Source organism: Kryptolebias marmoratus, linkage group LG12 (assembly GCF_001649575.2).
Source record: "Kryptolebias marmoratus isolate JLee-2015 linkage group LG12, ASM164957v2, whole genome shotgun sequence".
NCBI classification, from domain to species: domain Eukaryota; kingdom Metazoa; phylum Chordata; class Actinopteri; order Cyprinodontiformes; family Rivulidae; genus Kryptolebias; species Kryptolebias marmoratus.
Window position 1 is genome coordinate 19,475,763 of NC_051441.1, and position 16,823 is coordinate 19,492,585.

General features: G+C 46.9%; 1 protein-coding gene across 1 annotated transcript in view; it reads right to left on the reverse strand.

The window, feature by feature from the left end:
- caskin1 (CASK interacting protein 1) overlaps nucleotides 1–16,823 on the reverse strand; it is a gene marked incomplete at its 5' end in the record, with an annotated part of 65,394 nt that overhangs the window by 9,419 nt on the left and 39,152 nt on the right. Inside the window, 10 exon segments of the mRNA XM_037978578.1 lie at nucleotides 1–259; nucleotides 2,822–3,344; nucleotides 5,000–5,296; nucleotides 5,389–6,560; nucleotides 7,002–7,145; nucleotides 7,298–7,436; nucleotides 8,894–8,995; nucleotides 10,644–10,754; nucleotides 15,141–15,250; nucleotides 15,723–15,804. Of these exon segments, the coding sequence (XP_037834506.1) occupies nucleotides 1–259; nucleotides 2,822–3,344; nucleotides 5,000–5,296; nucleotides 5,389–6,560; nucleotides 7,002–7,145; nucleotides 7,298–7,436; nucleotides 8,894–8,995; nucleotides 10,644–10,754; nucleotides 15,141–15,250; nucleotides 15,723–15,804 (2,939 nt within the window).

A 16,823-nucleotide genomic window follows, 5' to 3' on the forward strand; every position in this document is an offset into this window, starting at 1 on the left:
GTCGGGGTCTGCGGCGTGTGGGGGCTCTGGGGCGAGGGGCTGGTCGGCTTGGCGTTCGGAGGGCTGGGCGAGTTGGACGGCAGGAAGGAGACGGGCGAGCTGCTCTGGCGGGCCACCGCCGGCTGCTGCTTGGGCGGCGCCGATGCCGAGGTCGGGGACGAGGGGCCCGTCATGGCGTGGAGGAGCTTGGCCGGTTTGGGCGCGGTGGGAGGGGGGGCCGGCTTCGGTGAGACCGGCGGAGGGATCTTCTTTCCTTCCACTGCAGAGAGCGAGAAGAGCAGAACCAACCTTTACCGTCAGCACTGTTCTTAAACACGTGAGACAAGAAAACAGAAAAAGGGCCTGGGAAGGAATGCATATCACCCGCCAAACTTCTAAAATAACCCTGAGAAGGGGCGGACGTATCAATCAGTAATGTCAAAAAATGAAATGTAAAGTTTGGGTTCTGATTCTCAGTCATCCGGGACATGGAACCGGACAGCTGAAGACATTGCCATCCCTTGTGTCGTTGGAGGATCTGAGAAACTCCGAAGGACTTTCTCCAAACACAACATCCCAGCAAGACTCTCAGACTGAGGCCGGTCCACCCAAACATAAACTGAGCGGAGTGGTGTCTGCAGCTCAGAGACCAAACGACCTCTCCACAGACGCATGGCTCAGCACAGGAGAGCCATGATGGGCAAACGAAGCCTCGTGAAGCAATGAAGCTTTCCAACGCTTTGCTTTGCTAAAAGGCTCGTTACTTGACGCTTCATTCATCGCTCACTAGTGACATCTGCTGGTGAAACTATGAAACTCATACTATCATAAAATTTGTAAATGCAATATTGTCACAAAGTTTTTATCAAACTCATGTTTAGTAACAGGAGAATCCATTAAATATCATTTTTAATTATTAAAATGATTTGTAGCCAATCTAATCGTTGACCATCAGTGGTTGTGTTGGGTTTTCTTTTATGTCATGGACGTATTTGACAATGAAGATATATGTTGTACTTTAGTGTATTGGGAATTGAGTGATTGTTGGGGCAGACTCTGAATACTTTGAGCTTCCTGAAAAACAGAATTTGTTTAAAATCATCTCTGCCCGGGAGTTCTAGTTCTGGTTTTTAATATTACAAATATGTATATCCCGGATATGAGAGGTTTTTCTGTTTTTCAACCACTGCTGATGAAAACTGCTACCGAACCACCCACCACAACAGGGTTCGTAGCGCTTTTATTTTGAAAAACGGCACGCGAAGTGAAACAATGACGTGGCAGATGTAGCGCGAGGCCTCGTTTGTTGTTGATCACGTGATTCTTGCTCAATACGACACAAGCTCCGAAGCGGGGCTTCGTCGGACACGCCCCCTTTTGACTCGGTACACGCCTCGAAGCCCGGCTTCAGGACAAGACTCAGCTGTTCACCTACACCGCAAGGATAAGGGACACTCTTTGGGATACCAAAATGTTCAGATTTTGGACCGAGAAGAGAGATGGTTTGTGAGGGGGGTGAAGGAAGCTATTTATGTCAAAAGAGAGAAACCAACTTTAAACAGAGGAGCTTTGAAAACCTATAATGGAGCTTTAGGCCTGATCCCCAGTCAGTTTCACTCCAATCAGGACCTGCGTTCATGTGACCAGAGTGGCCCATCAGTGAGTCAGGCTAACAAGGACCCTAATGAGCCTCTACTGTTAGGAGAGTGAGTTTAATCTGCAGGTGAATTCAGCTTACATCACATCTCAGCTTTAAAAGCTCAAACTCCACACTCTCTGATTTCTGAACTGAGAAAACTCCTCGGACGAGAAGCGAAGCATCTTCAGCTACAGAACAGAAGTCCAGTTGTTTTGGGTTTTCAACCTTTTTTTGGGGGGGGGATTTAATGTAATGTTAGCTCTCAAAGCTCGTGTTTGGGTTGAGCCTCGGCTACAAACACATCCGAGATACTGAGCTCAGTATCTATGTCGCTACGATTAACTGTGGCGGCACTCTTGAATCAAGCTGAACCTTAAAACAACGTAGAATACTCCAATAATTGCTTTCAGCTCGGTGTTGTCTCTGTCACTGCAGCATAGAGTTGCTGTTATATGACCCATGGAGCCACAGATGCACAGTAGGTCCTCTCAGACTGATAGAGATGTCTTCACAGTCCTTAAAACCGTTTGAGGTCGTTCCCCTTTGTTCTGTGGGCATTCTGGTCCTTATAACTTCATTCATCAAGTATTTTTTTTCAGCTCCAGCTTCAGAGTAAATGCTTTCTTAGCTCAATAGGAGCTCCTGAGTTACATAAGGTTATATGACTGGTGCATACATAAATGCACGAGTTGTATGGGCTTCCAGCACTCACGCTTACTAAAAGTGCATTTGCTAAAGTAGAAGCCGCTAAAATGTCACGGCTGTCTCGTACGAAGCGCTGTTGTTCGAACGTGGGCGGCACAAAAGCAGGTTGATCTGTCATGTAAGTTTAAGCTCCTAGGACCCCTTGCTTTCGAATGTTTGTAGATCTCTTTCAAACTCATCGCCTACAGAGGAAAAAAAAAGGACCCACGACCCCAACTGTGGAGTCCTCCATCACTGTTCCTGGTGGCGTTACCGCGCCCGCCGTCGGCCGAGTGCCGCGCAGTGGCAGCGTTCCCCCGGTGGTGTAAAGGCAAACACCGAGGTGCTTGTAGAACTGATTGCTCCAAAAAGCTTTCTACTGTCATCATGAGGAAGAGCTCAAAGATGGTTTGCATCTAAGAAATTCAAGCAGCAGTCACAGATAAACTATCATTACTGCAGTCTTTCTTGAGATATATATATATATAACTTATAACCCCTAACATACGCCGTGAGTACCTGGACTTCCAGGTGTCCCAGGCCCCGGCAGCGGTATTCTCTTATTGGGGGCAGCCTGTTGGGGGGTCTGGGAGCCTCCCTGTCTCTTTATCTGTGCCACAACGGGCTTCGGGGAGACCGGAGGTTTCGGCTTCCTCGCGGGACCTCCCTCGCTCGCAGCCGGCGCTCCCTGGTCCGCGCTGTCCCTGCGGCCCGCGTGCGGCGGCGGCTGATGCTGGGCCTGCGGCTGTTCCGTCACTCCGGCGTCGGACACCGGGCGACGCTTCACCGTGGCCGTGCCGTTCTGGTAGGGCGCCGGCTGCGTGGTGTTGGGCTGCCCCGCGCCCGCCGGCTCCTTGTCGCGACTCTTGGGCCGCCGCTTGACCGTGGACGACTCCTGGAGGGTGAAGTCCGAGCCGTTGGGGTGGGACTTGCGCGGCCGGCGTTTCAGGGTCGCCGAGTTCTCGGCCAGTTCCTCCTGGGCGTAGGCGCCGTCTCCCTGGGGGGCCTCGCCGTCACCCTGCAGACAGACACAAAATACACACTAACGGAAAGTTCATACATTCGTGATAAGAGGTCATCGTTGCACAAACAGTCAAAACAGTGACATAGATAAATGGAAACAACAAAGAAAGCTTAAAAAGCCGTACATTAAAGCACATTTAACTTTAGCACATTACACACAGATAAAGATAGAAGTCCAGCTGTGGTCAGGAGTTTATCATCCACTCATCATGGCCATGAATGTCATGTTAATTTTTGGCTTTTAATGATTTATTTGATCAGTTCCTTTTCCAGGGTGGAATGGTTGTACAGCAGACGACTTTAAGGCACAAGTTTGAATGTATAATGTAAGATGTTAAGGAACAACGCCGGATTCACCAAAAGCTCAACCCTGCCATGAACTGGAAACTGCCGGATCACCAGCGTCTATGTCAATGTCAAATTTATTTATATAACAGGTATAAAACTGCAGCAAAGTGCTGCACAAGAACGATAACACAAATAATAAAACTAAGCACAAAACAATACATCAATTAAATGCCAAAGACTAAAAATGTGCTTTAAGAAGCGATTTAAAATGATCCAGGCTGTGGGCGGATCTAATCTGGAAAGGTAAGTTACTCCATAAAACAGGAGCAGCAACTGAAAAAGCTCGATCTCCTTTCCTCTTAAGTCGAGTCCGAGGAACTGTCAGTAGTAACTGATTATTTGATCGTAAAGTTCTGGACACAGACCGGAATTTTAAAAGGTCCCGAAGATGGGGGTGGGGTAACCCATTTAAAACTTTATAAGTTAACAAAAGAATCTTAAAATCTATTCGATAAAAGACGGGCAGCCAGTGTAAAGATGCCACAGTTGGCCTTATATGGTCATGCTTCCTGGTTCCACCTTCAAATCTGACCAAAGCCCACATGGACAAACCAAAAGCTTTATGGAGAAACGTTCTATGGTCAGACAAGGCAAAGATGTAGTTTTTTTTTTTGGCCACAAGTCAAGGTGAGACTTTAAAACATGAGGACATTATAGAAGCTGTCGAGCATGGTGGCGGCGGCATCATGCTGTGGTAGCGGTGCATTCACAAAGTGGATGAAATAACGAAGAAGGAGGGCTACCGCCAAATTCTTCAACTTCACCTCAAATCAACAGACGGTTGAAACCTGGACGCAGCTGGGTGTTCCGACAGAGCTGGTTTCTGATTGGTTAAATCAGGCTAACTTTAAGCTTCGGGAAGAACCTTCCCAAAACCTCCACCTCAACCCTACTGAAACTTTGTGAACAGGAAACCAACCATTTTAAACGAAGCCAACTAATTCTGCCAAGGAGAGCGAGTGCTCAGACAACAAGAAGACTGTTGATGAAAACGAAAAAAAAAACTGTGGTCGAGGTGCAACTTGTTAAGGGACATTTCACCAAATATTACTGGGGGTATATGTTTATATCTGAGCCTGTCGGTATAACTTATACCCTGTGTGGATTAGAGAAAATATCCACAATAAATTTAAAGTTGTGCACCCAATCCTTGTTTTTTTAAAATATTGAAGCTGTACAGTATTTATATAAATCATTAAAAGCCCCAAAGTACAATGACAGTCATGCTCATGATGAGCGAATGGAAACTTCTGTAGATACAGTATATTAGATAGACTGACAGATATATAGACAAACATTCATATGTCCAGATGTATAGATAGTTACCTGGCCTTGTCCTTCTCCTCGACCCTGGCGGCGGATGGTAAGGCTCCCCTCTTCTGCGAACGGAAGGTTCTCCGATGAGCTGCCGCTGCCTCCTGAGCTGGGGAGGGGGGAGGATGGAGGGTGAGGTGAAGGGGAGTTCACAAGGGGAGGGGAGGACTCGGGCTGGTCGGACAAAGGGGCGAAGTCAGGCAGCTCGCGCCTGGCGGCCTCCACCAGCTCGGTAAGGGGGCCGCTGATGGTCCGTCGGCGGTTCACCACCTCCCCGTCCAAACCGATGGCGTCACGGGTTTTTCCCACCTAAGGAGCACAGAGATGGTTTTCTATATTTGCCTCCTCCACCGCCTGTGTTACAGAAATACTTCACAGCGGCACGGTAAATGGAACGGTACCTGCAGGAAATTCTTCTGCAGCGCCATGCCTTTGGCCCCGCCCCCTATAGAGGACATCTCTAACATGGCGGCGATGCTCCGCACGCTGCCCAAGCTGTTTGTCTCCACGGCGGCCGCCTCCATGGACATCCCGAGGTCACTGGCCCGCCTCTGCTGGTGGTACGGCACATCCAGCATGCCCCCTGCGGTAACGAGTGCCTGCTGCTGCGGCGGTGGCGTGCTGGCCTCGGTCAGATTGGAGTTGGAGCTGGAGATAGCGGAGCTGGAGCGCTTGGGCGGCGGCGGCGGCGGACCTTTCTTCTTCTGACGCAAAGCTAAGGACTGCGTGTGGCTGCGGCCGGCGGCCTTTTCCTGGTTGCGGACAGAGTGGCTGCGGCTCACGCGGGCCGCCACTGTGGCGTACTTGCCTCCTTCCGCTCTCACAACGGTGGACGGCTGACCTACCGCTGCCTCCGCTTCTCTTTCCCCTCCAACCTCTCCGCCTCCTCCGCCTGCCCTCTCGTCACACTCCCCATCCGAGACGGCGTGCCGGTTGAGGCTGCGGGCACGTTTCTTCTTGAGAGCCGTCGGGTCCGCTCCCTCTGCCTCCACGAGCTCCGCCTCGGGAGGCAGACAGAGGTGCGGGATCTGCTGCTGGTTCTCCCTGACCTCCATTACCTGCGCCGGCGGGTGGTGCTGCGGGTGCGCTTGATGCTGCGGCGGCTGGGGCAGCTGACAAGGAGCCCCGCGCTGCGTCGGCGACTGGGAGGGGTGTGAGTGGGGCGACTGAGGTTGCTCCCCCTGAATGAGCTGAGGAGATGTCCTGGGCTTGGCCTGCGGGGAGGCTGTGCTCTGAACGGAGGAGGCGGAGGAGGACGATGAATTCCGGGTCTTGGTAGGCGTGTGGGGCGGTGTGTAGGGCGGGGCGGGCTGGGAGTGGGAGTGGCGGTGTTTGCCCTGTGAGGACACGCTGCCTCTGTGGGACGCGGTGCTCCCCTGGCTGCTCTGCTGCCTCACGGTCCGCGCCTCCTTCTTCGGCGGCCCGCCGCCCCCCGTCATCGCCTCGTCATAGTCTCTGCTCAGGGTTCGACTTCGCTGAGCTTTGACCTCCTGACCCAACGGGGTCATGGCACTTTGGAGCTCGGTGCTCAGCTCACTGTCCTGGAAGGTGCTCATCTTTGGAGACATGGCCTCTGAAAGAAGATTAAAACTTTCACTTGTTACAGAGCATTACAGCAGCCCTGTTGGGACATCCTAAATCAGCTTTTTCAAAGCCTGAAAGCTTTAAAAGCACCTTCTTGTTTTTTGAACACCACCGGGTGTAAAGACTCTAACTTCAGTTTTATCTTTCTTCAAATTTAAGAAATCGAAGTGTCATCTGCATAGGTCTGAGATGAGATGTGACGTTTCCTTAGCATTAATAGGCGAATGTTAGGGGAAAAAGTGCTGACTCAAGCATTGAACCCTGAGGGATTCCACATGAGAAAGAAACCCAGAGTCACCCAGGCTAACAGACAAATTAAAACCTAACCCTAAGCACTTCAGATCGTTACAGACTTTGGAGAATTAAAGCTCTGAGTCGGTCTCGTTAGACATGGTAGTTGACGTTTGTTCGGAGTTTTCCATTAGCTCACCGTCTGGGGGCGGGCTGTCCATTGACATGACTTCCTGCTGCTGTGTGATTGGCGGCGGCCTCTTCCGGAGGGAGCCCCGCCCGTCGGCGCTGCGCTGCATCTCGGCCAGCCGCTTCACTGCCAGCATCAGCTTCTTCTGGTGACCTTCAACAACAGAGTATTAGAACTTAGCGTCACCGATCCAAGTTATGCCGACGTCACACGCTGCCCCTCAATGCACAGCTGGGATGTCGGCCAGAATGTCAGCACGAGTGACATCATTCTCATCTGTCAGGGAACTGAAACGGGTGTCTTACCAAGTTTGGTGATGCCTATTTCCTGTAGGTCTTCCCAGGTGATGTCCGTGATGAAGTCGATGTTTTCGTAGCCGTTCTGCACCAACACTTGGTGGTACTGGCTGAGCCCGATGGCGGACAACCACTCTCCGAGGCTGTTCTGTAGGAACGCCAGAAAAAAATGGCTGCTCACTAAGCTCAACTGGGGCAAATCAGGATGCATCAAGTAGGCTCAGAAAGCAAAAACACTTTACTGCAACTCTTTTGTTGCAGTCATGATAGGGGTCCAAGCCCAACAACCGCATGTCCCATTCTCCTCAGACCAGGGGGACGGGAGAGTTGTATGTCAAAGAGACGGACAGGAAACACATCAGTGTCCAATACACTGTTAGGGATTGGTAATCTAGAGACTTGAGCCCCCAACCAGGGGCACAAACCCCAAACAAAAGGTCAGGAACAGCGTCAGTCACACCGCCCCTTAGTTTTTCATTTATGCCACGCCACAGAAGATTTATAATAATAATAAAAATAATCATTTTATTTAAAAAGCGCCTTTCAGGACACCCAAGGACACTTACAAGAATAGGCGAATCAGAGGACAATGAGCGAGAATACAGCTGAAAGAAGCAGACATAAGTAACAGTAGAATTAAAACAGATGAAATTAAGAAGGATAGGCTAATCTAAAGAGATGAGTTTTCAGAGCAGTCATGTTTCTCAGGTCAGATGGTAGAGAGTTCCAGAGGAGAGGCGCAGAGCAGGAGAAAGCCCTGCTCCCCATCGTGGAGAGGCGGGCAGAGGGTACCTGGAGATTTAGGGAGGAAGAGGATCGGAGAGAACGGGAGGGGACGGAGATGCGTACAAGGTCAGACATATAAGGTGGATAGCTTTGAACGTGAGAAGCAGAATTTTAAAGGTGATGCGTGATTTGACTGGGAGCCAATGGAGCTGTTGCAGGACTGAGGTGATGTAGCCACGTCACTTTAACTTCATCAGTGATCAGTGATACACTAACCTAACATAATTAGAATTATAACTATAAAGTTAAAGAGAAAACAGCTTGCTGCGGTGCTGTACGATGATCATAAAAGATTCGTCCTCTAACTGTTCTCCAAATAATAGAGCATGTCAAGATTTCATATCAGGCTTTTTTAGAAGTTTCAGTGCGTATTTTATGTAGAACTGGGACTTAGTATTTCCATCACAACAGCAGGAGTAATGTATGCTAAAAGAACACTGGGGGCGCGTGACGTAACCTGCAGGCCATCTATACGCAACAAGTTCTGCCGCGCTATAAAAATGCCGTTTAGGAGATACGGTGGTTGGGTTTCTAGCGCCCCCTTTGCTGAGCTCAAAATCCAAACTTTGGGGGCAGCAGTGGCTCAGGAGGTAGGGGTTCGTCCTGGGTTGCTGGTTCTAGCTCCCGCTTTGTCGGTCTCAGCCGTTGTGTCCTTGGGCAAGACACTTCACAAAAAAAATTTGCCAAATTATCTCTAATGACTGCTTTTTTTTTTAGCTTTGCTCCCCTTGTTTCCGCGAGCTTGGACCCCTAATAACAGCTTCACCAGACAAGCATTTGAGTGTGTGTGTGTGTGTGTGTGTGTTGCGTTGAACTCACAGGTTTCTGCTCAGGAAGCCATTCCGTGATGCTTAGCTTGTTGATCTCCGATGTCATCTTCTTTCTGTGGCCGGGTTTCGTGATCCCGACGGCCGTCAGGTCCTGCAACACAAGCGAACGTGCGTCTCAGAAGGATACCGTGGTGGTAATTTTTTATTTTTTCCCCTCCACGGGTGCGGTTAAAATCCCCCCAGGTGCCCACCAGCACCGTTATCTGTCCGTGTCGCTCACTCACTCACACACACTCGGACGTCCAAACCGAGAGGAAAAAAAACAAACAAACTCGACAGCGTGGCGTCGGATGCAAGCTTCTGAAAAAAGTGAAGATGCAAATGTTTAAAATCAAAGGCAAATGAATGATGGGAAGCTGCTAAAAGACCAAATCAGGCTGATTCTTCTCATTTTACTCTTAGTTTCCTGCTAACTAAACAGGATAATTCGCTAAAAAACAAAAAAAAGTACGAGAACATTGTTCGTTTCTGCACAGGGTAGTGTCGTGGACTCTTTACAGAACACACACACACACACTACATACTCATGTGTACAATAAAGCAATACAAAGTCGAGCTCATGGGCGTGAATACTGTGCTTCTTAAAATAAATAAATAAATAAATAAATAAATGTGTAGGCCTGAGCCGGTGCAGGTTCGGACTCTTCTGCATGCACATACGCTGCTGCATACGTACAAATAATTTATAAAAGTAGAAATTATTTATGCGGCGGTGAGCGCCCCAGTCTCGCTGCTCTCAGACGGAGGCAGCAGCAGGAAGAGGAGGAGGAGGAGCGCTGAAGGTGGTGGAGGAGTCAGGAGGTCGATTTGTTTAGAATCCCGCTGTGAGTTTACCGAGTGCAGACGGCTCAACTTGGCGATAATATTCACTTTATTTATTCGCTTCATGTCTGGTTAGAGACATTTAAACCGGAACCAATCTCATTTCATTCTTTTCCTTTTTTTTTATTATTATTTTTGATTTTAATTTGATTTCCCTGTTCTTTCTAAAATGTTACGTCTAAGAGTTAAAAAGAGGATCTGATGCAATGTAATGTCAGCATATATATATATTCTCCATTGACTTCCAATTTATCCCATGTTTAAAACTGGAAGTAGAAGCTCTTTTTGACAAATATCACTTCTAATAAAACACTGTAGACACATTAAAAACGCGCACGTGTCACGACCTGCTTCTTACAGTTTGGGATGTTTTAAATAAAACTTTTCACACAATGATGATATTTCTTTGGGCTTAATTTCTACTCTGTTGGTCTGTCAGAAAGTGAAAACCACGAGTCCTGGAGCAGGTCAATTAAAAAATTTTTTTTTAATTATTATTAAGATTAATACTCCATCATCCATTGTACATGAAACAAAAATAGTTGGCTTAAAAAAAAAAAGACCTGAAATCTAAAAAAGGTGGATATTTTGCTTGGGAATGTAATGTAGCTGTGGTCAGAGAGGAGCAGGTTTAACGGCAGATCAGGGGTGAAAGGTCAAAAGGTTGAAACCACAACGGGTGTGATGAGGACGGAGGAAAAGGGCAGCCGACGTCACTTTAAGTCGTTTAACTGCATTAAATCGTTTAGGTTTTTTTTTTTTTTTTTTTTAGGGGAAATGATAGACATGCAGCTCAGGGAACATCAAGGACGCCACAACTCAACGTCGTTTCCATCGTGGTCCTTGGAGGCGAGAGTGGGGGTGGGGGTGGGGAGGAGAGGAGGAGGAGGAAGAGGGTAAACGCTAAGTTGCCTTACCTCCGGAGTCATTCGGCTAATGGTGGGCAAGTCATACCCAGCGCCCAGGAAGTTTGGAGCGTAGACCTGCAGCTGAAAGTCGCTCAGCCATTGGACAACGGCCTCTGAGCTCTACGGGAGAGAAGACAGGGGGCACACGGTCACTGGCACCGGGTCTGCTTCGTCGACAAGCACTCGTCATCAACAGCGCCAAGACGGGCCGAACGGCCGCCGCCGCCGCCGCCGCCGCCGCCGCCGCCGTTGTTCAGTCACAACAGCACCGGGACTGTTCCTGCTGTCAACCTTAACAACGTCCAAAAACGATGCTTATAGAGGACTGTGCTGATTTGTTGACTCCTAAGAGTCAATCAAATTAACTATTTTATTTGGGAGACAGGTTTAACACCGGAGCTTTGAATGCTGACTGATATATTTCAGAAAGTGAAAAAATATTAGCAGACGTCGCAAATACTCCTGTGGATTAGCTTGATTAGTACATTTAGCACAGGGTGGAAGAAACTAAACAGCTTTTCTTACATTGGTAGCACTTTATAATAACTACACCTTATTTAGCCTTATTTAATCATTAATAAATGATTAATTAACCTTCAAAACATCATTAATTAAAGGTTATTTATTCTAAATATGCTGTAAATTATGACATTTATCACCACGTTTATTAATGCTTCACCCATAAAGGCTAATTACTTCCAAAACTAACATACTTAATGTTTATTTATGCTTATTAACTTTGTGTATATAACTTATATATATATAACTTTGTGTACATAAATGTAGTAATGTATTAATGGTTAAAGAATGTTTGAATTGATTAAATACTTAACTAATTAATTATTAATACTCTTAGGATAAGTCTTTTTGCAAACCCTTCTAAAGTGAAAACTATATATGCTTTTTTAACTATTTGTCAATGTAGACAAAACACCTGTGGAAATCAGACCAAAATCAGTTAAAATTAATAATTTATTCATGATTAAATAAGGCACAAACAATAGTTACATATAGTATATATGAAGAGTTGTATCTGTTGTGTTTTTTTTTTTACATCCTTTGTAGTTAGCCAAGCTAGCAGTTAGCTGCTGGATAGCTAACCGAGTCAAGCTAACATTTCATGCGTTTTGCTAGCACGTTGCTTTTTTAGCGTGAAAAGCGACGGCTCATAGATGGCCAGGTGTTAGTATCCATCTGACAGAGTTATCAGATCAGCGGTTGACTTTTTTTTGTGTTGCACCGCTTTCAGTTTTCCTTCATGTTTAACGAACAAGTAGAAATAAATGAATTATTTCACTAGTTGACATGGAACGGAGTCAGCTAGCATGCTAACATGTCGCTAAGCTAGGAATCGAAGCTAACAATCAGCTACTCCTCGCGTGCTTTCAACTGCAAAATTATTAGCGCAAATACATCTATATGCATATACGAAGGAAACAATTCACTTTTAAACTGCTTCAGAAGTAGCTCCTAATATTAGTTTAATATTATTCTTAAAAACCAGGCTTCGTTTTGGGTTTTTACAGTATCTGGGAAACATTTAGCTGACAAATTTTCTTTAGAGTTCTTTAGAAAAAGGTTATTTATTGATGGAAAATACAAAAAAATATGTTAATAATCAAGGAGCTTTTAAAAGAGCCATCAGCTACAATGAAGAGCTGTTGTGGAGTTGTCCAGATTATTTAATTGTGGTAAAAAAAAAAAAAATTCAAAGGTTTTACTTATTATAACTTTATACCACAATGAGGCTCTTAGTAAATCTTAATGTTTGGTAAATAGCACCGTAGATAAACTACAACGCATGTGATTTTGAACTACCACATTATTCATTTTATAAATAACAAGCCTCAAACGCAGAAACAACGTGTGGAAAAACTAAGTCCACCCTTCCTGCTTTCCTAGGAACAGCCAGGTGCTGCTCATCAGATTCACTCGATTAAAGGATCTCCGAATGTGCCGATCGGCTCACATTTCACTAAAAAAGGCAAACGTCTTTTATAGCCTAAAGGGCCATCGGTCGTGAGCTCCTTTCAAACAACATGGAGTCCAACAACAACAACACCCTGCGTATCAGCACAGCTTTCAACATGGGGGTGGAGGGATGATGATTTGGGCACGACTAGGAGCTCCTTTGTGCAGCAGAGCACTTCAAAACGAAGCAAATGTGCGGCCATCTGTCCCGCAGATGAGGTTCGTCTGGATCTGAGTCACGCAAACAGGAGCTAGTAAAGCCTGTGGTGAACTTCGCAAAACATGAACTTTGACCTTTGAGGGAGAAGCTACTGATTCAAGGTGTGAATGTTAGAAACGGCTCCATTTCCCCCCCCAGCATATTAACGACAGATCCACAACAGCTCTGTGTGTCTTATAAGGTGTACAGAAATAAACTGACCACCTGGACTTTCACATTTAAGCTCACTATTGGGGTTATTCCTTGATGGACTTTGTCTAAAAAAAAAAAAAGGGTTATTTTGCTTGTTTTCAGTTTGTAAATCATCAGAAAAGTGCATTGAACTAGAACCGATTACAGATTCACCAGGTTTGTAAAAATGAGCCTAAGTCTGTTTTCCATCCTCAGTGTCTTGAATGAATCTTTTACTGAGTATATGGCTGCAACCGTAAGCCCCGACTCTTTTTTTTGTACTTCTGTTTTTCCTATAAAGCCTAAAGTCCGTGCAGCTCATGTCAGAGAGTCCCGGGATCCAGGTTTTCCCCCCACGTTTGCTGGCAAGCCGTTAGTTAGTTACTTAGTTTATGACGATGTGTCTTTTCAGTGGAAAATTTGACCCTGGAATTGTCAAAACGGTCGTCTCATTTGGCAACAGGCTGTACAAAAGGTTGCTACCGTTGACTGAATGGTTTAGCAAGGTCCTCAAATTCCCTCTGGCGGGACTCAGGACATGACAAAAATGTAACTTTAGGAAAAGTATAAGCAGCAACAAGGTTTCTGACGTGTGCCCTCGAATCAACTCGTTTCTTGGTGCAGGCCGATCCGGCCCGGTTACCCGCTGGTCCCTGACCGCCTCCGTCTTAGAGGCCGAGGTCCCAGCTCAATGGGGTTCGAGGACGAGCCACGGATAAGAGGTCTGGTGCGACTAATAGTAACGCACCCAGCAGAACTCAGCACAGGGTACGCTGCTGTCCATCGTGGTGGAATGAAACGGTCTTGATGACATCACTGTTCAGGCTCCAGAGTAGAGCCCTCAGTCATCAGGAACCAGCTTGGAGTTTTTCTCCACGACAATGACACTCTTAATGGCTTCAGACCGTCCCTTTTTAGAGAAATCTTAGAGCAGGAAGTAGCTCAGGTTAGAGGAACGACAGACCATATTTCCTCACCCTCTGTTTCCATTTATGGCTGCCGTTAACGCTGGATTATCGTTTTTTGTTGTTGTTGTTTTTCCTTCCTACTTGGACCGGTCCCTTCTGCCTTTGTCTCGGCAGACAGCCGCTCGTCCTGGTTCTGGTCCCCCACCCGGTCGCCCCTTTGCCCCGTGCTTGCTCCTTACGCAGACAACTTTTTACCAACTGGAGTTTTGTTCTGTGCTAAATCTTGCTGTTTTGTATCCCAGCTGACCGTAACTGGATTTAAATCTGGATCTGGATTTTCAACCGAGTTGGATTTACGATCCAGAACCGGTTTTTGCCTTTTTCTTTTTTCCAAGATGACTTTTGACGCGAGCTGGCACTGTACAAACCGAATTCGAACGAATATATTCTTTTTTAATCCTTTCCTGCGACGCTTGTCCTCATCCATGCTGTCCCGAGGAGGTTTCCTCCATGTTTCGCCCCGCTGAGGGGAAGCATCGGGAGGCTGGACGCCGAGGAAGAAGGACTCCACTGTAGCTAACAGATGGTCATCTGAACATGGCTTACATAGCAGCACACACACACATACACAAGTGATGCTTATAATCAATAAGGATTCTTGCCTTTTAAATACAATCAGAGATTTCTCAACTTCAACTAATCCTATGTGTATTTTTTTTAAATTAGACATTCAGTAAAAGTCATCTTATTGGTTATAGCTCGAAATTTCAGATAGTCCACCCACACCGTGCACATTCCTGAGCACCTGTCACCACACACACACACACACATCATCTTAACTGGAGTTCTTCTCGCCTGTGGCGCACTGCTTATGTACGGGGGAGAGGTTCGACGTCTGGGCAGAGGAAGGCACGATGAAGAGGAGAAGCTGCAACTGAAAGGAGCGAAGAATGACGCGAAGCAGAAGGACACCATTCTCACACACACACGCACACGCGTGCTCACACACTCACCGTGTCGTGGCTGCACCCGAACACTCGCAGCACGGACGACGCCAGCTGCGAGAGGAACTGCTGGGACATCCTGGTGTGTGTGTGTGTGTGTGTGTGTGTGGGGCTGAGGTGAGTGAGGGAGCTACATTCCCATCACAGGGATGCTCGTCCAGTGTGAGACTCGTGCGCCTTTCCAGGCGACTATATCTGTGGGGATTCGAGGGTGGGGGGTGGGCTGTCCTACCTTCCCTTCGCACGGCACCTCCCCCTTCCTGGTTGCTGCGGCGTCGTAAGGCGGCGCCTCGTGGAGCGGACAGCCCGACTGGCTCAACGCGTGCGACGAGCCGCCGGAGCCTGTTGGGGAGGAACACGATTGGCCCGTTACAAGCTTGCCTTCGCGCACGTCCGTTGGCCAGCAGGCGAAGTTTACGCCGACTGACCGGCGCTCAGTCGGCGCTCTGACACCCGACCAATCAGAGTCTTGCTTTCAGAAACACAAAAACATTCCGAACCAATCGCAGCCTTCTGCACTTCCTCCCACATCCCCTGCCTTGGCCATCTGTGTACGGAACAAGCCAAGATCTGTGTGTGTGTGTGTGTGTGTGTAGATAAGTGACATTATTTTCAAGGCCAGGCATTTAAGACTCTTGTTTTCTAACCGAACTCTTCGTTTTTTTTATCTTTTCGCCCCGTCCCTCTCTAACCCACACACTTCCAAATTGGTTCACTCGCTTTGACTCTCATCGTCAACGGCAAATTTGGTCAAAAAAACAAAAAAACAAAACAAACGGGATGAGGTTTGGAGTCTCGATCCCCTCCGACTTGCCTGTGGGTTGGTCCACGGACTTGGACTGCTCCAGCAGATGCTCCTTGGCTTTGGCGGACTGGGACAAGACGGTGGCCAGAAGCTGCAAACAGACACACGGATTGCCATTAGCGACCTCAAACCTCTGCCCATCGTCAGGGGTTTTTAGGTCAACTTTGTCGAACACGTCAGAAGGTGCTCTGTACTTCACGTTCTGTGACCTCGGGTGCTTTGGAGCCAGTGGCGGCTGGCCAATAGAGGGCGCTAGGGCGCCGCCCCACCACTCACATTATCTTGAATAAGACGTAAAATAAATTAATAAAAAATAAATAGTACATTAAAAATATTTCAAAATATATGTGTATATATTTTTAGTTGTGTAAGATAAATATTTTGTAGTTAATGATAAATAAAGTTGTTTCATTCATCGACGTTGTCTGCTTGGTGACGTATTTCCGCCCCAGGGCACAAAAATCTTTGTCCATAGACTCTCGTTAAAAGTTGTACATGCGCAGTAGCTTCTCTTCAGTACAAGAGATAGAACCGTTCACCTCTCCTGCGCCCAGAGCTGAATGCAGCTGTGTTTACATTTCACCGCCTCCCGCCGCCGGAGCGTGGGACTCCCGCCATGAGGGCTGACGTCACATCCGTCTGTCATAAAGTTCGCCTGATTGAAAGAAAGAGCCGCGGGTGTGCTGCCTTTTATTCAAAGACAGCAATAAGTTCATTACGTGACTAAGTTACATAAACAAGGTAATAAATAAGTTCATAGTTAATAATTAGTTTAAGAAAATTTATGCTAACAAACTGTTAAAATGTTTGGGTTTGAATTCTAATCCGAGTGAGACATCAGATCTTCGTTATATTGTACGTGCAGAATACGTGACGTAGTGAGTGCTCGCATCATTAAACAAGCTTTGATGTATTTTCTCCGATAAAGTTTTGAAAAATAAGGGAGAAAACGGGTCTTATAAACGCTAAATATGTCCTACAGGCTTGTGCCTTGGGAAACCTCCGTCTTGGTAAGTATTGGTGTGTTCAGGATGCACTTGTGCATTTATATGTACATTATAATGTTGCTTTTGTTGTTTTAATTCATGTAAATACACCGGTGTGATACCT